Source organism: Macrobrachium rosenbergii, chromosome 53 (assembly GCF_040412425.1).
Source record: "Macrobrachium rosenbergii isolate ZJJX-2024 chromosome 53, ASM4041242v1, whole genome shotgun sequence".
NCBI classification, from domain to species: Eukaryota; Metazoa; Arthropoda; class Malacostraca; order Decapoda; family Palaemonidae; genus Macrobrachium; species Macrobrachium rosenbergii.
The window spans coordinates 43893780-43920881 of NC_089793.1; the positions used below are offsets into that span (position 1 = coordinate 43893780).

The following is a 27102-nucleotide window of genomic DNA, read 5'->3' on the forward strand; positions in this document are numbered from 1 at the left end:
ATCAACAGAAAAGAACTGAAAGTGATACACCTGGCTCTTCAGCATTTTGCTTCAGTGATGCACAACTGAACAATCGCAGTTCACTCGGACAACATGACAGCACTAGCCTGCATAAGGAACCAGGGAGGCAAGCACTTTCTCTCTTTGCAAAGCAGCCAGAGATTTTTTCATTTGGGCCCAGAACGACCATACTCAGATTGTCACCCATTTCAGGGCAAGATGAGTGTTCTTGCCTACGAGTGTTTTGTGACATCTAAGAATCACCATCTTCCCCTGTGTTGCGCATCAGTCCCGGACCCTCTGTGTGGGGCAACAGACGCAATGCTTCAGGACTGGTCCAACCTGGACTTGTATGCTTTTCCTCTATTCAATTTGGTGAGGGAAGTCATTGACAAGTCTCAGTCTCACAGCAACTCATCGATGATGCTTGCAGCCCCGTTTTTGACCGCAGAGAGAATGGTTCACAGACTTTCTAAGCCTTCTAAGACTTCTTCCACTTTGTTGAATCTTGTCAAACAACCCCATTTCCTCCGCTATCATCAGGGTTTGTCCACTCTTGCTCTGACAGGCTTCAGACTGTCAGGGAACTTGTCAGAGCGAAAGGATTTTCAAAAAACCCGCCTGCAGGGATGTAAACATTCCAATTTGCTTTCGGCCGTGATCGGGTGTGGACGTGTTTCTTCACTCTCTGCCCTTACTTCTGTCAAGCTGATTTTCCCTGGTGGGATCTTTTTCTTGTTGTTTGTTAGCATGAAAGCCTTTGATAAACCTTTAAGCCCACCTTCCCCCAGCGTGTGTGCCCTGGGGTGGGTGGTAAGAAGTGTAATAGCTTTCAATCTAGTACTGACATGAACCCACACGCCTTTTGCTTATCTTGCAGGGGGCGTGTTCACGTACTTCATCGTGTTCTGAGTGTTGTTCCTGGTCTGCCGAGTAGTGGGTGAAGTTTGAGGGGAGGAGATAGTACCGAAGGAAGCCTGCCAAGGTTTCATCTGAGGGTTATACACCCCTGATGACTCCCTTGGTGGATGACCCGTCAGGATTGTTTCTCCCTCCCGGCTAGCTTCCCCTTCTTGCTGCCTTGGGTGCGGAAGGCCGCGGGGGAGCGGATGATCAGGATATCCTCTCGGGGGGCCTCTCCTCGCTCCAGGGGGAAATCTTTTTCCCCCGGAGCAAGTAGACTCCCTTCTTTGACCTGACCTTGTCTTCAGGTTTGGCGGTAGAGACTTCTCTCGGTGGGCAGGCTCCAGACCTTACTTCTACCTGGCATCACCTGGGTCTACCTGGCGTCCCGTCGTTGGAGGGCCTGCTTTCCCATCTGTCTGGCGCTCCAGTGGTCACCCACACTGCGGCTACTGCCATTATGTCTACAGTCACCTGACTTCCTTTGCTAAGATGCCAGTGACTGTCACCTCGCACCTGAGTACCCAGGTAACAGCCGCGCCTGCTTCTCTCCATGCTGTGCCACTGCCGCCTGGCTTCCTGGCCCCGCTATCCCTGACAGGCCCCTCCAGTATGGTAACCTCATCTGTGCCCTACATCATGGTTCCTGCTGCTGCTGTTCCTGCTGTTGCCGACCTACTCTTGTACCCTGCTCCAGTCCTGGCTTCTGGCTTACCTGGCTCTCGGCCCAGCCTGGCTCCTGCTCCACCCGTGCTGACCGCTCATGTCTCGACTCCTGGCTTCCCTGGCTCCCACGCTGCTCAGCCCTCCCCAGTCGCCGCTGGTCTGATTGTTGATGTCTCCACTGCCCTGGTTGCTCCTGCTTCCCTGACCCCCCTGGCTGCTCCTGCATCTTCTGCTGCTCCCTTCTGGATGGGGGACCTGACCGCCATCCTGAAGAAGGTGACGAAGAATAAGTCGAAGAAGAGTTCTCGGGAGGTGTCGTCGTTTTCATCATAGAATAAGTTGAAGAAGAGTTCTCGGAAGGTGTCATTGTCTTCATTGTCTTCGTCTTTGCCGTCGTCTGCTACCTCTTCCACTTCTTCCGAGGCTCGTTGGCCAAGGAAGAATAAGGCTCCCCTCCCCCAGGAAGTCTCGCCCTGGGACTTCTAAGGGACTGCCTCCTTCCATAGGAAAGGCAGTGGGATCTCTCATCAGCTCTTCCTGGCCCGCGGGCCAGGGAACTGATTCATTGTCCCCCGGGTCAGTCGTTTCGGAAGCCGAGGGCATGCAGACCTCAGTTTGCACACCCGCTGCCGTGCCAAAGGCGTCTGCTTCTAAGGCTGGCACTGTGTTGGACACTAGTTCGTGAGTTGCGCTGAGTACCTGGGTCTCTAAGGAGACTCAGACACCCCGGGCTGGTACCAGAGGACCTCTCTCCATACTGACATGGGCACAGGACAAGATAAAGAGCCCGGACATGCAGGTGTCTCGGCTCTTCCTGCTGGCACTTCCTCGAGTGCCAAGCAAGGTTCCCGGAAAGGTGCTTTGGCCTCTCGAGTCCGAACACCTGGCGAGACTAAGAAGAGGTCCCCGCCTCGAGGAAGACTGGGGCCTGTCTAGAGGACAGCACAAGTTCTCGCCAGCCAGTCACATGTTCGACTCCGCCCAGTGCCCAGTCACATTCGCGTGGCCAACCTGGCTCGGGGCGCTCGACTCGCATGAACCGCTTCACTCAACTCGGGACAACGCTTTGCCAAGGCGAAAGCGTTCTCCTCCGAGTTGCCGTCATCACTGTGGGTTGGTGACCGCTGTCGGCCCGCTGCTCCTGCTGGTTCTGCCAGCAAGACCGGTGGGGTTGCCCGATCTTCCTTGCCTGTCCCCTCAACCTCCTGGGGTTCCTCTAGGAGATGTGAGTCGGACAGGAGGAACTCTGGTGAGTCGTCTCTCCAGAGTTCGACTACAAAGGCTTACACTCCTGGCTCAGTTCTCGGATCGACCGGATCGTATGCCCATGTCGTGCAGGAAGGATCCCAGGGGTCTGCCGAGGTTCTCCCTCCTGCTGGGAAAGTAGATCAGGAGGACCTTCCCCTGGAAGACCTCGAGGGTCCTCTTCCCCAGGACGCAGACATCCCCAAGATACAGTGGACTTTTGCAGAGGTCATTGCTCTGATTCGTTAGCACAACAACCTCACGGAAGAGACCGCGGCCTTGTCTGTGGATCGTCCTTCGTGCCTCAAATCCTTCTGGGGTTCAAAGAAGTAACCCAAGGTTTCGGTGGGACTGCCATGGTCCACGCTTGCCAAGGGGGTTCTCGACCAAGTGAATAGTTTTGTCTGGACAAGACAAATTGTTTAATTCAAACTGCTCTGACAAGTTGCTTACCCCCTCCTCTGACTTGACAGAAGTGATTCTACATGCCCTCGGCAGGGGCATTGCCGCCTAAGCAGGTTGACCTGGACCTGGTCCGTCTAGGCCCAGGTCTCTCGTTGCAGCAGTTTACTGCGTTGGGTATCTCCCTTTCACAGCAAGAGGCAGCAACCCTGGAAGCCACCAGCATGGTGGCTCTCCAGGCAGTCTCCTCTTTGGATATGTGGTTGTTCACAGTATCCAAAGTGGCTGCTTCCTTGGGGGCTATCGTACCCAGGGAGGACTCCACTTTCGGGAGACTGTGCCAGTCTGGAGGTAGAGCCATCTCCTACCTCGCCCACCAGATGGCAAACCTGTGAGCCAACCTGGTTCTTAAGCGAAGAGACGCTGTTCTTTCTCGCTTCGCCAGGTCTGTGGGACCTGAGTCGGCAATGACCTTGCGAACAGACCATTGCTGGGTTCTATCTCTCTCTTCTCAAGAGAGTTGGCAGATGCTGCGGTGGATAAGCATCGGGCCGATGACAGCGACCGCCTTGTCCACCAGGCAGTGGCTAAGACCTCTGGGTCTTCGCGCTCCACTGTGGCCCGGCCTTCGGGCCAGCCTAGCACTTCCTCGGCCCCTGAGAAGTCCCAGACTTCGAAGGGAACCCGTGGGAACACCCAGCCTCCTTCTTCCTCCGGAAAGGGTGGGCTATTGCGCCCCTTTCAGCCTGCTTTCCAGTCTGGTAAAGGGGGCAAGGGGAAGAAGAAGAAGGGAAAATGCTAGGGGTGGCATTCCCCCCCAACTACTGCCAAAGGTGGGGGGTTGCCTATCGAGCCATTTGGCAATATGGAGCCGAGACCTGGATAGTGGATGTCCTTCGGGAGGGATATCTACTACCCTTCGAGTCTCAGACACCCCTCACCGTCACACCAGTCCATCTCCGTACTTACCTTCCTGGATCTTTGAAGAACATCGCACTAATGCAAGAAGTGCAGGCCATGCTGAGCAAGGGTGCTGTAGAAGTCGTGTCAGATCAGTCCCCAGGCTTTTACAGCTGGATCTTTCTCATAGAGAAAGCCTTAGGGGGTTGGAGACCGGTCATAGACCTCTCTCCCCTGGACCGTTTTGTACGCCAGACTCAGTTCACGATGGAGATGGTGCGATCCGTGCTCGCCTCTATCAGGGAGAACGACCTCATGCTTACGGTGGACGTGAAGGATGTGTATTTTCAATTACCCATCCATCTGTCCTCTTGCAAGTACCTTCGCTTTATCCTTGGGGAGAGTCTTCCAATTCAGGGCACTCTGTTTCGGGCTCTCGACTGCTCCTCAGGTGTTCTCAAGAGTGTTCACCCTGGTGTCAGCTTGGGCCCACTTGCACGGGGTACATCTGTTGAGGTATCTCGACAAATGGCTGGTCCTGACAAGCTCCTGCTCACAGTTGCTACAGGACAGGGATCAGCTCCTCGAGTTTTGCCAAGATCCTGGTATCGTAGTAAATCTCGAGAAGTCGGATCTCAACCCCAAGCGGAGGTTAAAGTACCTGGGCATGCTGATAGATAAGGTAGCAGCGAATGTCTTTCCCTTGGACTCTTGTATCAGCAGGTTCAGGAAGGCAGCACAGCTTTTTGTCTCAACAGGAACAGCCAGCTGGGCAATGGCAGGTCATCATCGGTCACCTGTTGTTGTTGGAGAAGTTGGTCCCTCATGGGTGTCTTCACCTTTGGTCTCTGCAGTGGAAACTGAAGGAACTTTGGTCCCAGTCTCGAGACCCCCAGTCCTTTCTCATTCCTCTTTCCGAGGAGGTGAGAGAGGACCTAGACTGGTGGATGGATGACAGGAACCTCTTAATAGGAGTATGTCTGCATACTCCCCCTCCGGACATGCTTCTGTTCTCAGATGCATCGACTGAGGGACGGGGCCCACACCTGGAGGAGTTGCTGACTTCAGGGGTGTGGCACCGAGAAGACAAGCATCTTCACATAACATCCTGGAGCTCAGCACAGCCTTCCTGGCTCTCCAAGAGTTCCAGGATCGAGTGATGGGACACTCCATGGTATTGATGAGCGACAGTACTACGATAGTGACATACGTCAACAAGCAGGGGGGCCCAGTGTCCCTCCCGCTTCACCAGTTGACAATGCAGGTGCATGAGTGGGCGCTTGCTCACTCGGTAGAGCCATCAGCCAGGCACATTCCAAGCAAGAGGAATGTAGTGGCAGACAAGCTTAGCCGCCAGAATCAGGTGATCGGGACGGAGTGGTCCATTCACCCGGAAGTCACGGAAAGGTTGTTCCATCTGTGGGGGCATCCAGTCATCAATCTGTTCTCCACCCGGCAAAACAGAAAACTTCAGGCCTTCTGTTCAGTCGTGCTGGACCCACGTGCCGCTGCTGAGGACGCGTTCCAACATCCGTGGGACAATCTCGACGTCTACGCCTTTCCTCCATTCTCTCCAATTCACAGGGTGATCAGCCAAGTGATGATCACCCTGAATTTCAGGATGATTCTGGTGGTATCCTGACCTGCTATCTCTCCTTTCCAAGGTGCTGAGAGAGATCCCCCCTGACCCAACCTGCTGTGTCGACCCCACGTCGAGCGGCATCACCTTGCAGTGCAGTCCCTGTGTCTTCATGGCTGGCGGTTATCCACCATCTCCTGCAAGCGAGAGGCTTTTCGCGTCACACAGCAACAGAGATGGCTGGACACCTCAGACAGTCCTCTGCAACAGTATACTGTATATGGGAAAGTGGTCAGTCTTCTGTGGTTGGTGTCATGGACGACGTATCTCTCCGGTTGGAGCTACTGTTCAGCAGGTCACGAACTTCATTTTTCTTTGCCGAGAAAAGCTTCTCTCCATTTCAGCAGTGAAAGGCTATCGGGCCGCACTCGGCCTTGTCTTGCAGCTTGAAGGGGTAGATATCTCCTCATCTTTCGAGATATCTCCACTGATGAGAAGCTTCGAGAGGTCTTGCCCACCCAGGGACCTCAGGCCCCCTGCGTGGGATGTGACTCTCATTCTAAGGAGCCTGACTCGTGCACCATACAAGCCTTTACGAGAGTCGTCATACAGGGATCTAACCCTCAAGACCATCTTCTTGCTTGCCTTGCCGTCGGAGAAGAGGTTGGCAAACTTCATGGACTTTCCTTTTGATGTTAAACACTCGAGGGGATGGGGATTGGTTATGCTTGATTTTGTCCCGGACTTCATAGTGAAGACTCAGAACCCATCGGTACCTGATGCTCAGTTCGAGTCCTTCACAATCCCCTCCCTAGAGGACTTCATTGGTAATGACCCAGATGAGATGCTACTGTGTCCTGTTAGAGTGCTGCGGTGCTACCTGAAGAGAAGTCGCCATCTCTGGCCTGAGTGTCGACAACTCTTCATTAGCGCTGGCTCGACAAGAAAGAAGTGTCCAAGAATGCGATTTCTTACTGCTTCGTGAGACGATAAGGAAAGCGTACTCTGCTGCTGGAGAAGACGACAACGGAACACTTTGCCCGAGAGCTCACAAAGTCCGCAGCATTGGTCCGTCCCTCGCATTCCAGAGAACCTGTCGGTTCCACAGGTTTTGAAGGCAGGAGTGTGGTCCCAACAGACCACCTTCACTTCCTTCTACCTTTGGGATATTGCCCACAAGTCCTTGGACACTTTTTCCTTGGGTCCTGTGGTGGCTGCTCAACAAGATGTGTAGCTTACCTGGCTCCTCTAACAGGACAGGTTGCATCTCGCCTAAGATGTATGGTTGTGGATGGGAGAATGAATGTGGAGTGACTGGCCTCTCTTCCTTCTCTTCATCTTGGCTCTCTTCCTACGGGTAGGGGGCGGACATGCCATTACATGCTGGATCTGGTGGTTGATGCAGGTAAGCATACAACCTGAGCTTCAGTTCTATTTCCTTTCACGATTATAGAAGCAAACCCGCTCCTTCCTTTAGTAAGGGGAGGAAGGAGGTCATGACAATAAGACAAACCCAATGTTTGTATTTGCCTTAATGTCACTGACTATCAAGGTTCATCCTAGCCTACTTTGCTTGAACTGATGTTTCCTCATTCATGCAAAGGGTCCCAGAAGTCTGACAACTGATCTCGCGTTTCTTACAGCTCGATCATTTTGTCAGAGGCAGTTTTCCTTCCTCGTTCTATCAACCAGGAAGGGAACACAAGGTGTAGCGAACTCTAGTCAGTTCATAGAGACTCACTCAGATTCCTCCCTCCAACCAGTGAGTCTTCCTAATGTAAAGGACCAATGGTTTGTGTATCATGTTGGAACAAATCACAATTTTTTAAAGTAAATTGTATTTTTCCTAACTATACAGACCTGAGATCCTTTACATTACATTTCATGCCCATCTCATGCCACCCCTCAATCTCAATCTGACACCTGGGCCAAAAGTCAAATTGGAATGCTTACATCCTGACAGGCGGGACTCCTGCCTCCTGGACGGTAGTTAACTGCCTAACCACCTCGTTCAAAAGTTCAATGGCTGTTTCCAGCTTCACTGAAAGTAATTCCTAATGTAAAGGACCTAAGGTTTGTATAGTTAGGAAAAATACAATTTACTTTAAAAAATTGTGATTTTTCTAATCTTCCTGAAGTCTTCCCAGCGACTAGCAACTTCGGCTATTAAAGGATTTAGGTCCGTGCTCAATTTTGTCTTTAGGCACAGAGACCTGGATCTAGCAACAAGTCAGAATCTTGGTGACTTGGTTAAATCTTTCAACACTTCAAAGGAACACAGACCATTTTCTGTTCCTTGGAACTTGTATGTCGCACTCTGTTGGCTCTCAGGAACTCCCTTCAAGCCCCAACATACTTCCTCCATGTGAGACTTAACAAGGAAGATGCTCTTCTTGGTTGCTCTGGAGAAGCCAAAAGAATTAGTGAATTTCAGGCCTTGGACAAGTAGGTTGGCTTTTTGCAAGGTGATGCGGTATGCATGTTTACCCTTGGGTTTCTTGCAAAGAATGAAACCCCAGCCAATCTGCGGCCCCGTTTGTTCTCTATCAAGAACCTTACAGGTATCTTAGGACCTACAGACCAGGAGAGAATTCTCTGTCCGTTCAGAGCCTTAAAATGTTACCTGGAGAGGACTAAGAGCATCAGAAGCCCCCCTCATGACCTCTGGTGTTCCGTAAAGAACCTATCTTGTTCTGTGTCCAAGAATGCATTATCCTTCTTTCTTAGAGTGGTGACCTCTGAACCCCACAGGGGAATTCAGAAAGAGGCCCTACCTTTATGGAAGTTAAAGCCCACGAAGTCCAGGCAGTCACCACTTCACAGGCTTTTAAACACAATCTGTCACTGTCGGCTATTCTTCAACCTATGTACTGCACAGTACTGGACATGCAGATTTGTGTTTGCCTTTTATTATTTGCGTGATGTAGAAACCACTTATGAAAACTGCAGTGCATTAGGATCGTTATCCATGGCTGGCTTGGTACTGGGGGAGAAAGGGTAGGAGCATGTCCTCTATTTTTCTGTCTCCTCGCCTTGAATTTAGGTGATCGAGTTATGGGAGCCGGAGGGATAGTATGTACCTGGAGTACCCACCAGTCTTCTAATGGATGTGTTTAGTATTTTACGTAAGGTGTAGGTAAAAATATATTTGGTCAAATTTTTCTTGTACTGCACCCAGGGATAAGGGCATACCCTCTTGTATAATGCTTTGGCAACCATCCGTTGATGATGAGCACCCACCAGAGGCAGTCCCGTCTGCCATAGCTTTCTCAATAGGTAAGGTTACAATAAGCATTGACCAATGGTGGCTACCTATCTATTTCAAATTCTTCTCCATTACTGAGTGTTTTTGAGTAGTTAAGTGTCCATGTATCCCACTTCCTTTCTCTGTGGGATTCAGCAATGTATAGTAATTACTTGGTAAGTTACTTACAGGGTGTTTTGAAATTAGAGCCCCCCCCCCTCTACAGCATAAACTAAAATTGATATGGACAAAAGCAAAAGTAATTCAGAACAGGTATTTATTTAAGTTTCTCTCTGAGTATTTAATATTTTGTGTGGCCTCCATCTGCCTGTACCACAGCCTGCATTCTTGAGGGGTATGATGTCTCTTGACTCCTGAGAAAGGACTTCAGGCCTTCCAAGATTCTCACTCTTTTCGTGATGACAGTCATTTGGATTTTTGTTCCAGTTTCTTTTAACAAAGGATTCATCTCTTTTAATGTATTTAGCTATCCAGGAACATGAAATGAAGGATGCACCAGCATCCCTGGCCTCTCTGAAGGTTATAGCCCGGATTCAGTCAGTCCATCTGATTTCCTCCAAGTCGTTAGCCATGGCTGTATCTAATTCCGTCACTCAGTCTGAAAATACAAGAAATGTAAAATGAAAAATAGCTTAATAGAAACTTAAAATAATGCACTTGGAGATAGGCTATAGCAGAAAACTTTATAACTTTCCATTTGTTCTGTGGAAGGGGGGGCCTTTAATTTCGAAACACCCGGTATATAAAAATGACATTTTTATAATAAAATAAGGTTTTATATGTACTTAGCAAGTAATTACGTAATCAGAGCCCTCCCGCCTCCCCCCTAATGGACATTGTGTGTGAACGAATTGAATACCTGAGCTGGTTGTACCTATTCTTCCCCGAAAGTGGGTGTCGTCTGTTACCTACACCAAAACAATATGAGCTCTACTTAAGCTTCATAAAAATTTTAAAAATTACTTGCTATCCTTATTTTATTATAAAAATGTCATACAGGCAGTCCCCGGTAAAATTAGGTTCTCTGATTATTTCTTCCCACGCAATGTAATTACTTGGTAAGTATATATCAAATATATTCAATTCCAACCGAAGAAATATGGCCCCAAAATGAAGAATAATCATAATTTGTTTTTGAAATAATAATGCAGTTTACATCGTTTCAATGCCCTTATTTTATTATAAAAATGTCATATTTAAAGGTATAAAGTCTTGTGCGCATTTCCTTCATCACTGCTTCGTAAGATTCAGTTTACTTATACATTTTGTTATTCCTTCATCAGTTTCTATTTCTGTTCCTATGTTTGATGTATTTATGTGAACAATATGATAATAATATGAGTAAAAACTTCATAATTACATTATGTAAGACTAAGGACATGAAAAATATTGTAGATTTTGCAGCATACTGATGAATTTTGTTGTATTTACTGAAATTTAACTTAAAATCAGACTCATCATCCCAGCCATACTCTGTAAATTTCAATTTGATTATATTTTATGTATTTATTTCATTCACAAATATCAGCTTTTGAACCAAAAAAGTTCATTGTCACCCCCTTTTGACCCCTAGCCATTTATAGACCATTGGTCACTGATAATCCCATTCCTTCTGATTCCCAGGGGCTGATATTAACCACTTTGGATATTTGTGCTTTAGGGTACCAATGAATTTTCAGAGGCAAGGACATCTTTCTTTTTATGAGATTGGTTTATTATTATGAAAGATATCTTTGTAAACCAAATTTGCAATGTTAATAGTCCTTGAAACTTCATTTCTAGTTGTGATTTATGAAGAAGAAATTTTGTCTTAATGAAGTAAATTATCATGTCAGTAATAAAAACTCCATTGATTGTTGTGCAAATTTCTCTCCAACAGGTTCTGTTATTCGAGGATGATATACGTTTTGAACCATTCTTCAGAGAGAAGATGAAGCATCTTATTGCTGAAGCTGATGATTTGGTTGAATGGGACCTAATATACCTAGGACGTAAGAAACTGAAGAGTTCAGATGAGCCTTGGGTAAGTGATGAGCTATTTGTTGGGTGTTTATGGTTAAATGACTTTTCTGAAAAGTTTTACGGAATGAAGTTGCATTTATGAGATTTTTCAGTCCCAGTAGTGTTGCGAATAACTGGAGGAAAAAAAATTACATTATGTAATTACCACTAGTATTGTAGTATGATAGCTTATTTGCTGAGTAAAATTTCACCCTTTCTTAATCGCAGATATGTTTAAATGGAAATGTTAGTTTTATATAAGTAACTCACCAAGTAATTACATATCTTATCAATTTCGAGTAACCAGCAGCTAAAATTTGAAAATTCTCAGCAGGGATTCTTTTTTGTTTTGTTTTTGGTGTAAGTAACTAGCCCCGCCCACTTTCAGGGAAGGAGAGGAACAACACAGCAGAGAGGCTCAATTTATTTCTGCCAGCTCCTGACGAAGGTTGTGAGCAGCAGCTTAAATTTTGGATTTCATAGGCTTTACTGGTTGTTATCCTGAAGCTATTGGTTAAGTATTTTGGATTCTTTTAGTAGCCGTTCAGCATTTATTTAGTCAGGATTACTTATTCAAGACGAATTTTCAGAGTTTTGACTTGTTTTCCCTTTTTGAGACGTAGTCAACTTACTTTTGGCGATGTCCGGCGCAAGTATGTCTAGCACTTGTTATTGCAGCAAGAGCTGCAATACGAGGTTGACTTCTGCCAAATATGATTTGCATACAATATGTACGAGGTGCAGATCTGACTTGTGCTGACTGTGTTGACCGGTACCCTGGACAATGGAAAATTTTGACTCCTCACCTTTCCAAGTTGGGAAAAGATAGGAAAAGGCAAGCAACTGCTAGGAGTGACAAGTTATTAGCTAGCCAGGAATCTTTGAAGTCTTCCTCTGATGTTCCTGTTATTTCTGTCATGCCCTCAATTCCCAGTCCTTCGTCTATACCACCTGTTCCTGTACCCAGCTCTCATACTTACGACCCCAATGCCATTGCCACTCTAGAAGCAAAATTTGACTGTAAGTTTGAGTTGTTGAGGAATTCTATGGCCCACTTAGGATGATACAGTTTGTGCGCTTATGGACCGTGAAAAGAGTGCTCATAGTGAAGTATCAGTGGAGGAGCTGGCTGTCCGTCCCGCTGATTCTCCTAGGCGAAGGTCTCTGACACTCTCCCCCACACATGGGAGAAGTCTTACTGGAGGCCCATGGGAGGTCAGTGGGGTCTGCCCATGGGCAGTCGGCCCCTCAGTCGCACCTGTAGTCATATCCCAGGTGATGGCAGAAAGCCATTGGAAAGGCATCTTTTCGGATGCACACTGTCTTTCCTCCAGTTCTGTAGTTTCGCCAGTGGTGTTTTAACGATGAATCCAGACACTGAAAAGATCTGCAAATGGATGTGTCTAGCACCCCTCAGGGACCTCGTAAGAAAGTTGAGGAGGCTGAACCCTTGTGTAGCTTTTGGGACAGCCCAGAGCATTTCTCACTAGAAGTTTCTCTTGTGAAGTGTGTTGTTTCAGGGCCTGAACAGTTTCTAAGTGTAAGCGCGCTGCGTTAGAGTGCCCATTGGTGCCCAAGCTTCCTTCCGCTTTTGAGCACGCTTTAGTGACTGAGTGCCCTTCAGCTTCCACACACTTCTCCAAACATTCTTCAGCATCTTGAAGTGTAACAGTGTCGGCTGTTCCTTCAACACTAAGGCTTCAGAAACACCCAAGCTCCCATTGGCACCGGAGCACCCAGCAGCGCCCAGACATTCAGTAGTGTCCAGCTGCTCCCGAGCATTCTGTATCTTCTGAGCGCCCAGTGGTTCCCGAGCGCTCTGTACCTTCCAAGTGCCAAGTAGCTGAGCTCCCAGTAGCTGGCTGAGCGGCCATCTGCGCCAGAACTTCCTTCTTCTTATCATTCAGCGACAGCTTCTTCTCTTGCAGCGCCAACTGTTGTAGATCCAGCTTTGGCTCTCATCCAACAACGACTGGACAACATCTTGAGTTTTTTTTTTGAAACCTCAGCCTCCTCCCGCTAGCTCTGTAGATGCACCCTTGTCTTCAGTTTTGTCGGCCGAAGAGGAGGGTCAGGATCCAGAGGAAGAAACTCCTACTATGGCGTTTTCAGCTCTCTTGTGTTTCCTGCTTTGAACTCTTCTTAATCTCTTCTCACCAGCGGCCCCTTCTTCTCCGGCTTCCACTTTCCAGATGAGTAGTCTTCCGTTGGAATTGTCCAAGCTTCCTAAATTGATGCTCTCTATCTCGGCTAGGAAGGCTGTGAATGAAGTTGAGTACTGGTTAGCAGACAAGAGAGAGCAGGGAAAGGTTGTGTTCTTCTACCCACCTTCATGTTTGTTGTGAAGGGGATATTCTTATTATGTTACTGGAGAAGCTCCTTCCCTGGGTGTGTCTGCCTCCTCCCTGGGGGACTTCTTAGGTCTCATTGAGTCCTCATGCAGGCCTGCCTTTGCAGCAGCCAAGGTGATGTTTTTATCTGCTGAACTCGACCACTTACTGAAGAATATCTTCAAGTTTTTGAAGTAGTCAGCTTTCTGGATTGGTTAGTAGGCACCCTTGCCAAGAAAATCTAGGACTATCCTTCAGTTCCCACAGACCTCTCTTCAGATCTTCTGGGCATGCTATCCTGCATCAGTAGAGGGATGAGAGACGCTTCTCGTGAGTAAGTCTCCGCCTATTCAATGGGAATCTTAAAGAAAGAGAGCTCTGGTGCTCTTTTGCCTCAAAAAGGGGTTATGTCAGTGCAGAAGTTGGCCCTTCTCTTCTCCCCTTAAGTACGTTTTCCCACAATTGGTGGTCAATAGGATCGCCTCAGACTTACAAAAGAAGTCTACCCAGGACCTCCTTTCGCGGTCCTCTAAACATGCTAGGGAGAATCCGTCTTTCAGTGCCAAGTCATCTTCACCTTTGCAGCATCAGCCCTCTCGAGGGGGCAGGCAAAGGTTTCAGTCAAGACGTAGAGCTAACATACACTTTTTCTTCAAGGCCATCAAGAAATCATCAACCAAACCTTCCTCCAAGAAGTGAGGACAGTATTCCCCATGCAGCAGTGGGTGCCAGGCTCCTTCATTTTTGAGAAGAATGGAGCAAGCGAGGAGCAGAACAGAGGGTCGTAGAAGCTCTCAAGAACAGTTACTCTATTCCTTTCGAAAAATATCCACCCTTAGTCAAGAAGCATCACCTTGACTGCTGATTCAACAGACTCAAGGTTTTCTGCTCTATTGAGGCAATAGAGGAAGTCATGGATGTAGAATCAGAGGGGTTTCACAATCGCCTGTTCATGGTCCCTAAGTCTTCAGGATGATGGAGACCAGCGTTAGATGTCAGCGCTCTGAATGTCTTCGTACAGAAGACAAAATTCAGAATGGAGACGAATCGCTCAATTCTTGCATCCTTTTATCAAAGGGACTGGATGGTCTCCATAGACATGCAAGATGCCTACTTCCATGTCCCCATACATCCAGACTCGAGGAAGTACTTCAGATTCGTTTTTTGGGACCAGGTACTCCAGTTTCAAGCCCTATGCTTCAGACTTTCAACAGCCCCTCAAGTTTTTACCTGCATTCTTGCTCCAGTAGCTGGTTGGCTCCATCTAGTGGGCATCAACATTGCTTTCTCTTTGGATGACTGGCTCATTCGTTCTCCAACAAAGGAAGGTTGCACGGGTAACACTCAAAAGACCCTTCTTTCAGCAAAGGAGTTGGAAGTGTTGATCAATCTTTAGAAGTCTCAACTGGTTCCTTCCCAAAAGATAGTATATTTGGGAATGACTTAATTCTCTTCTTTTTCGGGCTTTTCCATCTCCCAAGAGGATAGCATCCTGTCTAAGGATAATAGATGAATTTCTCTCCTTTCAGACTTGTTTGGCCAACAAATGGATGAGTCCCTCGGGACATTGGCTTCCATGGAGCAGTTTGTCTCCCTGGGGAGACTTCACATGAGAGTACTTCAGTTTTATCCCAGGGACAACTGGGACAGAAAGAAACATTCAGACTTGTTCATTTTTCAAGTAACCCAGGACATCAAGAAGCACCTGCTTGGATGGAGGTCCAAAGACAGGTTGCTAGAAGGGAAGTCCCTTTTTTCCTCAGAACCCCGACATGAGCTTCTATGCAGACACGTCTGATTTAGTTTGGGGAGCTCTCCTGTGGGTAAGGAAGTCTCCGGGATGTGGTCACAAGAACAGGAGAGCACATAAATGTGAGAGAATTGAAAGCAATCAGTCTGAGATTGCAAGCCTTCGCATCAGAAGTCCGAGACAAGATCGTTGCGGTACACTCAGACAATACGACCGCCCTGTCCTGTATCAGCAAGCAAGGGGGAACTCATTCCTTCTCCCTTTGCGACATGGCGAGGGACCTTCTTCTCTGGGCTCATCAGAACCAGACAAGAATAGTAACGAGATTTGTACGAGGCAAAATGAATGTTCTAGCAGACCAACTAAGTCGCGGCAACCAAGTGATACCCACAGAATGGACTTTGGATCCATTGGTCTGCCTAGACCTTTGTAAACTGTGGGGAAGGCCGAAAATAGACCCATTTGCCACCAGAAGTCACTGTCTTCCGCTTTATCGGTGGCTGGCATGGTGTTGGGGAAGGAAGTATAGGAAACATTCCTTCCAGCCTTACTCTTTGCCTCAGAGACTGGTATTGAGTCGTGGGGGAGTGTGGGGGTATGCTGTACTGGGATGCCTACAAGATCTTTTAATGGTTGAGTGGTGGTGGTTTTAATTTTTTGGTGTAGGTAACAGTGTTGTTATCTGGGTATTGTGTGATGGTATTGCGCCCAGGGAAGGGGCAGCCTTTATACTTTGCTAGCATTCAGAGAAATCCTTCATTGCAAGGTCCCCACTTATGTAGTAGGTGACACCTGGCTATACTGCCACACTTCTACCAGGTAAGATGAGCACCACCAGAGGCAGTATCTTCCTGCAGCAGCTCTCTTACCAGGTAAGGAAACAACCCGCATCATACTGATGCTAGCAACCTTTTCTATTCTCAACTCATTACTGTTATTAATGCTTGGGGGTAGAATAAGCCCATGAATCCCACCTCCTGTCAATGTGTGAATCAGCCATGTAATTACTTGGTAAGTTACTTATATAAAAATGATATTTTTATAAAATAAAGTTTTATATATACTTACCAAGTAATTATAGAGTGGGAGCCCTCCTTCCTCCCCTCGCATGGACATAAACGGCATAAACAAATTGAGCCTCTCTGCTGTGTTGTTCCTCTCCTTCCCTGAAAATGGACGGGGCTAGTTACTTACACCAAAAACAAAACAGAAGAACTGCTACTGCGAATTTTCAAATTTTAACTTACAGTTACTAGAAATTGATAGCTATGTAATTACTTGGTAAGTATATATAAAACTTTATCTTATAATAAGACTGTCATTTTAACATTTTGCTACAGAATCATACATCTTATTCTTTCCAGATATTTCTGTGTATTGTTTAAAGTTATGATTGTTAATGACAAACTCATTAAATCATTAATAGCATTACTGCACTGACATTTGATGGCCTCCCCTGTCTTATGTGCATGCCCAAACCACTCGTCTTTCTTTTGTTAGACTTGACTCTGTCAACACATTTTCTGTGTTGCACTTCCGGAATGTAACTGTTTTCGTAATTTGTGAGTTGCGTCCATCTTTTTATGTCATTCATCTTTTCATTACAGTCTTCTTCATAAATGGTGGTTTGTACCATTTTATTGTATTTTTAGCACAGTTACATAGTTCGTGGACAAATTCAGTGAAAAATGTTTAAGTGAAGTGTTAGTGGAGGAGGTGGCTGCTGGTCCCACTGACTCTCCTAAGCAAAGGTCACTGCCATGCTCCCCTAGCCCCGGGAGGAGGAATACTGGAAGCCCAAGGGAGGTCGGTGGGGTCTGCCCAAGGCTAGTCGCCCCCTCAGTCGCACCTGTGACGTCCCAGGTGTCGACAAAAGACAGCTGTTGGAAAGGCATGTCTGGTGTTCATCATCTATCGTCCAGTTCGGGAGATTCTAGCCCTACTCACGGGTGCCAGTGGAAATTCTCGGATGAATTTCGTCCATTGAAAAGACATGTTGCTCAGGGACCAGTCCCCTCCGTCATATGGTAAGAGGTTCAGGGAACATTCTGGTAGTCCACAACCATAGTGTAGCAAATGGGACAGTCCTGAACATTTCTCACAGTCTGTAGCTCCCAGACCGTCATCAGTGTCCCACAAGCGCTCTAGTTCTTCGTACAAGCAAGGCACTTATCATGATCATTGATGTTTTTTATCCGAGTGCCCAGCTGGGAACGAGGAGTGCTCATTGACAGCCGAGCACCCACTGGCAGCCGAGCGCCCAGTAGAGAAGCGCCCAGTGGCACTCACACATCGCTTGGTGCCTGAGAACCCTTCGGCGCCAATACATTCTGCCATGGTTTAGTGCCTGGATTGTTCAGCGCCTGCTCCCGTTTTGGCGTCTTCTTCATCGAAGCGCCAGGTGTCTCCACCGTCTCACTTGACCTCTACAATTCCATCAAGGAATATGGATTTGACAACTCCCAGTCTGGACCCTTCCTTGGGACCACTTCAAAAGCAGTTGGATAATATTTTGGGTATTCTTAAGAAGTCTACCTCTTCGTCCACAGTAGTGCTGGAAGATCCTTCACTGTCCCCGATCTCATCGGAAGAGGAGGATCTAGGAAAGGACTCCACCCTGTGGGCTTATGCTGCTTTGCTGAATTATTTGTTAGACAATTTTCCGGATTTCTTCATGCCAGCAGCTCCTTCTTTTCCGGCTTCTGAAAGTGATTTTATCATCCTCATCTAAGAAGGCTATGGGGGAAGTGGATAACTGGCTTTCAGAAAAAAGACGTCAAGGCAAAGCGTGCTTTAGTATTCCTCTGTCTCGTCTCTCAGCTAGAAGGTATTGGTCCTATGCTACTGGAGAAGCTCCCTCCTTGGGAGTGGCTGCCTCCTCCCATGGGAACTTCTCTGGACTCATCGGTTCGACCCGTAGGTTGGCCTTTGCTTCGGCAAAGACTGTGTTCTCTGTGTTGGAGATGGACCTTTTACTGAAGAACCTGTTCAAAGTATTTGAGGCCTTTAGCATTTTGGATTGGTCCATAGGGTCCTTAGCAAAGGAGATAAGAGGTTCGGATCTTCCTCAAGATATTGTGGTTGATTGGCGCAATGTTCTCTCCTGCCCGGATAAGGCAGTCAGAGATGGTTTAGTGGGGATATCTTCCCTTTATTCCATGGGGATCCTGAAAAAGAGAGAGCTCTGGACCCCCTTTGTATCTAAGGGCGTGACTTCTTCATATAAGCCAGCACTTCTTTTCTTGCCCTTGGATAACATGCATCTTTTCCCACAAGCAACAGTAGAGGAAGTTGCTTCTCACCTTCACAAGAAATCGACTCAGGACCTGCTTACCCAATCTATAACACGCTCGAGAGAGTGGACTGCCACGCCTACCAAGTCATCTTCTCCTCTTCAGCCTCAGACCTTTCGAGGCGGTAGACAGAGATTGCAGTCAAGACCGCGAGCAACCGTTTGTTTCGTCTCACCTGCTGTCAGGAGACCGTCCTCCAAACCTGCAACTCACAAATGAGGACTCAGTCCTTCATGTGCCCGTGGGGCCCAGACTCGGGCTTATTTGGGAAAGTTAGAGAATGAAAGGGTCAGATCAGTGAGTGATCAAAGTTTTAAGGGAAGGATATTCCATCCCCTCCAAAGAGAATCCTCCCTTGTTCAGCACTCAGTGAAATTGACAGCCTACTCCACTAGATCAAAGAGGTATTTAGCCCTCTTGAAAGAAGTGTCGTCACTCTTCAAGAAGAAAGCTTTTTGTACTGCCCAAAGCCATGGAAGGATGGAGGCCAGTACTCGACGTGAGTGCACTGAACATCTACATAACGAAGTTTCACATGGAAACAGTTCAGTCTTTCCTATCATCCATTTGTGGAGGGGACTGGATGATATCTCTCGATATGAGAGATGCTTACTTCCACATTCCCATTCAGCAGGACTCAAGGAAGTATCTGAGATTTGTTTTTGGGAATCAAGTGCTCCAGTTTCAAGTGTTATGTTTTGGCCTTTCAACAGCACCACAGGTCTTCACCCGAGTACTAGCCCCATTAGCCAACTGGCTTCATCTGCAGGGAGTGAATATTTCCATATACCTGGATGATTGGTTGATTCATTCGCCCACAAAAGAGGTGCATGGAGGACCTACAAAGGACTTTGCTGTTGACACAGGATCTAGGTTTGCTGTTGAACCTTCAAAAATTGCAACTGATTCCTTCTCAACAGATTCTTTATTTGGGGATGAAGATCGATTCTCAGAATTTTCAGGCTTCTCCATCCCACAAAAGAACAGAGGACTGCCTGAAGAAAGTCAACCTTTTCCCTTCCTACAGATGTGCTCAGCCACTCAACGGATGAGTCTCCTGGGCACTCTGGTGCCGATTGAACAGTTTGTGAAGTTGGGAAGGCTGCACACGAGGCCTTTACAGTTCTTCGTAAGAATCAGTTGGGATTGAAAGATAAATCAAGACTTGTGCATATTCCTGATAACACAAGGTAAAGGAGGACCTGTGTTGGTGGAACTCCGCAAGCAGGCTATTGGAGAGAAAGGCTCTATAATTAGTGAACCCCAACCTAGACTTCTTTTCCAACGTGTTGGATCTAGGTTGGGAAGCTCTCTTGAGGGAAAAGAAATTTCCGGAGTATGGTCCCAACAAGAGAGAAGTCTTCACATCAACCTGAAGGAACCAAAAGTGATCCATTTGGGATTGCAACACTTTGTAAAGGAAGTCCACAACGGAGTAGGTACATGCGAACAACACAACAGCATTAGCATATATAAGGCTCCAAGGGGGAACTCACTCATTCTCCCTTTGTGAGACAGCCAGGAGTCTCCTGCTCTGGCCAGATCAGAACTGGACCCAGCTGTTAAGACAGTTCATTCAAGGAAAGTGCAACGTCCTAGCGGACGAGCTCAGTTGTCACAAGCAAATACTCCCTATAGAATGGACTCTGGACCGTCGAGTATGTTCTGGCCTGTGGAAGTTGTGAGAACCTTTGGTGGATTTGTTTGCGACGTCCAGGAACCTTGCATCTTCCCCTGTTCCGCTCACCCTTTCCAGATCCTCGAGCCTGGGCGACCGATGCGATGGTGCAGAATTGGTCCGGCATGGACGTGTATGCCTTCCTTCCATTCGGGATGGTAAGGGAGGTCCTGAAGAAGCTCCATTCGCACCAGAGCACCAAGATGACGTTGATAGCTCCCTTTTAGCTGGAGCTACTAGTAGACCTCTCACGACTTCTTTCAGTAATCCCAAGTCTACTCAGACAACCCCACTACAGGAAGTTTTATCAGGACACATCCACTCTGGCCCTGACAGGGTTTCGACTGTCCTCAGACTCTTGCGAGCGAAAGGCTTTTTAAGAGCTGCATTGGAAGCTATCTCCAAATGTAGACGACATTCTACTAACAAAGTCTACCAGGCAAAGTGGGCAATCTTTAGACTTTAGTGTAAGAAGAATAACATGTTTTCTTCTAAAACCACTATAACTCAAGTGGCAGACTTATTTTCCCTGCTTGAGATCCACCAGGGGCCTGTCTTCTTCAATGCTAAAAGGATATAGAGCTATGCTTAGCTCCGTCTTTGGGCACAGAGGGTTAGACATTTCATCCAACCAGGATCTCTCAGATCTTATTAGGTCTTTCGACACAACCAAGGTAAATAAGGAGGAAGCGTGTCCTTGGTCCTTAGACGTCGTCCTCAAGTGGCTGTCAGATTCATGCTTCGAACCCATGCTTTCATCCTCACTGAGGAATCTTACTCGGTCTGGTGGAAGACATAGACAGGATGTGTGACGACGCCCTCTTATCCATGGCTGACAGGACGTCTTTCACTACTGCTTCTGGGAAGAGGCCCTCCTTGTCAAAGTTGGAGAACGAACATCAAAGCCGTTCTCTGCTGAAGAAGTCACAGCCTTAGACAAGAACGAACCAAATTTCCTCTTTCTTCAGAGTGGCCATGGCGAAGAGGAAGAGAGGAAATTTCGCCTGCCGCATCATGGATAGCAATATCGGTGCAGGAAAGGAACCCCGTGATTTTTTCCAAGACGTCTTCTGCAGATTAGCCTGGTCCACCTGTTTGAAAACAGCTCCCATTGACCAATCGATAAAGCTGACAATCTCTAGGAGCTTAAAGAGGTTCCTGGAAAAATGTTCTACATCTAGGTCAGAAAAGAAGGTCTTGGCTGCCTCGAATGAAATGCCTTGAGGGGTCCACAAGGGCAGCCTGTTCCCTGTGCTGAAATTGCGGATCCCAGTGAAGGAGAAGCTCCTGTGCTGTAATAATTTTGCCTCCTTTCGACAGCTTTGAAGGAGGGTACTTAAACGAGATTACCCGAGGACCTCTTAGCTTCCAACCACGCCTCTACCTCTTTTAATGCTTTCTTGGAGGTGGTGGAGAGTACCAACTTAGGAAGTGAAGTGGCAGGACCTTGTTTTCCCAGACGCAACGTGAGAAGTCGGAGAAGAGGGGGCTGTCGGCTGAAAATGTTGATGGTACGACTTGTTTTTTACTGCAGCAGAAAGCTGAGTAGAGAAGCGTTTTGAAGAAGGCCCCGATTCACCTGGGCCTTCCTCTTCACCAGAAAGAATCGGTTCCGTGCCCAGACCGTCCAGGAGTTGAGGAGGAACGACTTCTCTATCCTCGGGAATACCAAGGACTTTGGGACTACCTTTGTCTAGCTTCCTTCCAACAGAATAGACTCCTGGGAGGGCGAGGATGTAGCCAAAGGCGCAGAGACACAATGTGCAGGAGGAGGAGTAAGAGGGCCGGGCAATTGCGAGATGAGAACATCCTGGAGAGGGCTAGGCCTCTTGACTGCACTAGGTGACCTGGGAGGAAGCGTCTGAAATGTATCTTCTTGATCGGATCCCCACGCTGAGCAACCAGGTATAGGGCTGGTTGTCCTTTTCTTGAAGAGTTTAGCTTTTACAGTGTTTTGGTAAGTATAATGAAACATCATTTTATCATAAAAATGTCATTTTTAAACATCTAACTTACCTGGTAGTTATATATATAGCTTAAGTCCCTGACGTCACGGCAGAATTTCAAAAACTCGCGGCAATCGCCGATCGGTAGTCAGGTGAACCACCTGTGCGCCCTCTACCCAGGTACCTGGAACATTCCAACTATTCCTCAGATCTTCCCTGCCGCTGTGTCGGTAACATCGATGGAATTTCGCTCGTAGCCTGTGTTTTTTCGCAACTTATTTTGGTGAAGTACACTTTGGCTTGGCTTTCGCTTTTTGTTCGCTTTTAGGATTTTCTTATAACATATCTGACTTCATTTTCGAGTGTGAAAATGTGTGTGTGGGGATGCAAGCGGCTTGCTAAAGTCTCCTTGGATCCCCACTTAGTATGTCTGAAGAACGGGAATGAAAGACCGATGCTCAGAAGAGCCAAGAGTACTGTTTCTCACTCTTCTTGATATAACCAGGGAATAGTTAATTCTTTTCCCCTTGCTAACTATCCTATTGATCCTTCTCCCGTAGTGGTAGTCTCTGAACCCCCTACTGAAACAGGTAAGGACCCAATACTTAATGATTTGTTGGTTGCCATTCAGCCCCTGGCCCAACAGGTAAAATCCTCTCAGAAGACAGGGATAATATGTGATCGATAATAAGAGATCTAAAAATACAAGTGTTAATATGTTGTTAGTGCAAGTGCAGTGGAGGGTGCGACCGCTCGGTCCTGTTGTGCTCCTAGTCCTAGACCTCTTCCAAGCTCACCAACCCCTGTGAGAAGGAAAGTCGACAGACGAAGGGAGGCAAGAGGCTTTAGCTACCGAGCAGTCGTCCCCTCGAGCGCACCTGTTGACGCTTTCCCAGGGCGCTCACCCTCGCCATAGGAAAGGCAAGGTTAAAGTGTTTTTTCGCCCATTGGTTGCTGTCGTCAACCGGAGGAAGCTGGACCGATGTCGCACAGGCGGACCAGTTCTCAAGTAACCTCTAGGTTTGACAGGACAGCGAAAAGTTAGAAGTATGGACGCCAGGACGCCAGGATGTCGGTGTCACTGGACGCCAGGACGCCGAAGCGTCGAAGCTGGACGCCAGGGCGCCGAGTGAAAAGCTGGACGCCAGGACATCAGACGTTGAAGCTGGACGCCAGGGCGCTGAAGTGTCGAGAAATTAGACGCCAGGACGTCAGGCGTCATTTCCAAGCTGGGCGCCAAGACATTAAATTTCAAGAAAATGGACGCCAACACGCCAGGCGCCAAGAGACTGGGCGCCAGGACGCCAGGCGTCAAGATGATATTTTGAAAGACGCCGCTACTTCCGCCTTCAGAAAATCGGAAGAAGAGAATGATAATATCTCGCATTCTCCTGTGAATCCTATTGTAGAGATTTCTGACGAAGACAATATAAAAGGCCATCAGCTTTTATCAGACTTGAAAAGGCTTATGAAGCTATTTTCGGAAATTTTTTCCAGAGAAATTTATCCTGACTGCTTCTCAGAATTTACTCTGGTGAAGGCGTCTAAGAGGGCAACATTTACGAAGAATGGATACTTTCGAAGGAGAAACAATGAAAGACAGCCTTTGTTTTTTCCTCCAACCAAACTAGCTCAAGGTCTAGTGTTTAGTATCAAACTGGAGGATCGTTCGGCCTCGAAATACCTGCCCCTTCCCAGGAACCTTCTCGAATCTTGATTGACTCTTCTCGCCGAGTGGCCATGGGGAAAACGAGTTGGTCGATATCAGAATTGAACCACCCCCTCAAAAGAATTTGGAGATTTAGGAAGGAAGATAGAATTATTCAACACGACTGACAACGAAGAACTCATATATCTGATGTCGTGTATGGATAAAGGACTCGGAGATAGTTCCAATGAATCAACTGCACCTTTCTCAGCAGGAATCCTGAAGAAAAGGGCCCTTTTCATCTTTGGCCCAGAAAACCAAGTAAGATTCAATATCTAAAACAGCAAGAAAAGTCCTACCTTGACTTTCATCGCTAAAGAAAGGCTGAGGTTCCTGTGTTTCAGGTATCTCAGCTCTTTCGTGGTCGGCCCTCCGATAGAGGTTCCTCTAGGGCGGGTAGATGAATGGCAAAGAGAAGAGGCTCTACACAGGGAAGAAGGAGGACCTGCCTTTCTTCTCCTGCAGACTGGGTAGGAGCCAGACTGTCCAGCCTGAGTAGGCCCCCTCTGGTATCCAGACAATTCACCTTTCTGCCAAATGCAACGACAGAACCAAGGCAAAGGTTTTACAGCAACAAGTGTCTATGATGTTGCAAAAGGAGACCAGACAGAGAGTTCAGGATCCGAATTCCCCAGGATTCTACATTCGGTTATTCCTGATCCCCAAATGCTTGGGGTTAGAGACCGGTGCTAGAAAAGATTGCACTCAACTTTTTGTGCAATAAACAAAGGTCGCTATGGAAACGACAAAAATTGGTTCTAGAGCGGTCAGACAGCATGACTGGATGGCCTCATTGGACCTCCAGAATGCGTATTTTCACATCCCCATGCACCTGAACTCCAAGAATTTTCTGAAGTTCGTCCACGGAAAGGTTTTCTAGTTTCGGTCTCTCTGTTTCGGCCTAAACAGACAGGGCTGACGTCTGGCTCTGGAGCCGAGACCTCTCAAGAGTAAGTTACCCAATATTGAGGGACGTCATGATAAGACTTCATAGACTACAGATTGGGAGCCACTGGAGCAGCCCGGAGCTCTTCCCTTCCAGCCCCAAGGGTAGCTCTCCTACTAAGAACAAACGTAGACAGTTCTGTTCAGTTAGGATACCAGGCTGCAAGAGCGTGGCGGACACTGTGCTGCCTTCCAGAATCCTCCTCCTCTTCCTCCTTCGGATTGGTACTGCCTCTGCTGAACCCCTCCCTGGTCCATTATTGACGATGAGGAGGAAATAATTGGTGAGTTGAGGCTTCCCAGCCTGTCCCCAACAGCAGGAAGCCCATGCATATAACTTTAATACAAAATATGTAGCAGACTTTGTCTTCCTGGTGCAAGAGTAACAACCAGGCAAAGAGAAGAAGGATATTAGACGTCCAACTAAAGCTTCTAGACGTACCAGAAGTTTAAAACGCTGAACGTAGTGAATGAAACTCTAGAAGCTGGATGCAGTGGCGTCAAGCATCTAGGAGTGAAACACCATGACGACAAGCGTCAATGAACCCAAGACGCACACCAGCGTCAAGGCATTGATCGCCAGGACGCCAGGCTTCAAGATATTGGAAGCCAAGACGTGGAGTTAGCTGTCAGGAGGATGCACTGGCATCAATCGTTTAACAAAGAATTAGGTCTACTGATAAACAGATAGAAATCTCAGCTGATCCCATCCCAAGAGGTTCTATACCTTAGGATGAAGATTCAGAGTCAGGATTTTCGGGCTTTTCCGTTTATTGCAAAGACAGGACAACAAGCTTTAAGAAAATTTCAGAACTTTATAAAAGAGATAGTCATGCTTGGCAAAGGAATGGATGAGTCTGCTGGGAACCCTTTCCTCGCTGGAACAGTTTGTCTCATTTGAGAGGTTAATTCTATGCCCGTTACAGTTTCATCTAAATCGAAACTGGGACAAGGAAATAGAACTGGAGACCAAGTGCATCCCCATTTCGAACCAATAAGACCGTGCCTTTATAGTGGTGGAACGTCCCAGTCAAGCTCCAGGAGGTCCTTCTCTATATTAGAGGAACCCAGACCTAGTGTTGTTATCCGACGCGTCAGACTCAGTATGGGGAGCAACACTGGGAAATAAAAAGTCTCGGGCTCCTGGACCAGAGAGCAGGAGAAGTTAAACATCAATTAGAAGGAACTAACTGCAATCCTTCTAGCTCTCAGGAGTTCGAACACAGTGGGGAACAAGAGGTGCAGGTCAACACCGACAACATGGCAGCGTTGGCCTACATCAGCAAACAAGGGGCACTCACTCCAGGTCTCTATATGAGACAACAAGAGAACCTCTTCTTTGGGCAAAGGAGGAGAATGTAAAACTAGTAACCCACTCTATCCAAGGGGAGAAAAAATGTGAGGGCAGACATTCTGAGCAGGAAATAAAGTCCTCTCAACAGAAAGAACGCTTCATCAAGATGTTCAGGACTTTGGGGACGGGGATCCTTGCATAGATCTTTTCGCCACAGCGCAAACGAAGAGGCTGGAAACTTACTGTTCTCCAGTACCAGATCCCGGGCTATATACATAGACACGTTCCTGGTGGACTGGTCCAACTTGGACGTGTATGCATTTCCCTCTTTCAAGATAATACACAGGGTACTGAAAAATTTGTGTCGCATGAGAGGACCAGAATGACCCTTGTGGCCCCTTACTGAATGACAAGAGATTGGTTCACAGAGGTACTAGAATGGATGGTGGACATCCTGAGTAGCCTACCTCAGAGAGTAGATCTACTCAAACAACCCCACTTGGAAAAATATTACCAAAACCTACAAGCGCTACTAGTAACTGCCTTCAGACTATCGGAAAACTCACAAGAGCTAGAAGTTTTTCAAGGAGACAGCTGGCGCTATCGCAAATCAAGGAGGTTATCCACCATTAAGGTATACCAATCCAAGTGGGAGGTATTTAGAGGATGGTGCAAGGACAACCATGTGTCCTCTTCCAATATTTCTGTAACCCAAATTTGTATATAAAGGACTCACCAGCATGGAACCTAGACGTGGTCCTGAGGTTCCTCATGGGGAGGAGGTTCGATCCCTTGCAGAGGATATCTTTAAAGGACCTCACCATCAAAACTATTTTCTTGGTCAATTTGGCCGCAGCGAAAAGAGTTAGTGAGATACATGCTCTCAGCAAGAATATAGATTTTAGGCAAGGCAAGGCAATCTGCTCACTGCAACTAGGCTTCCTTGCAAAAAATGAATACTCATCACAACCCTGGCAGAACGTTCGAGATTCCGAACCTAACGGAAATAACAAGGGAGGAGAAGAGAGAGAGTCTTATTCCTAGACGTAAGGGCTCTAAGGCTCTACCTGGATAGGACAAAGGACTTAAGAAGGAATTCAGAAGGGCTTTGGTGCTCAGTCAAAAATCTCTCTGCATAGATGTCGAAAGAATGCTCTGTTTTATTTTATCAGACAGTTGATAAAAGAAGCACATATG

The 27102-nt window shown here is 47.3% G+C and overlaps 1 protein-coding gene across 1 annotated transcript in view; it reads left to right on the plus strand.

Moving 5' to 3' along the window:
* LOC136834421 (glycosyltransferase 25 family member) overlaps positions 1-27102 on the plus strand; it is a 62769-nt gene that overhangs the window by 7030 nt on the left and 28637 nt on the right. The window contains exon 2 of the mRNA XM_067097001.1: positions 10840-10983. Within this exon, the coding sequence (XP_066953102.1) occupies positions 10840-10983 (144 nt within the window). The remainder of the gene's footprint in view (positions 1-10839; positions 10984-27102) is intronic.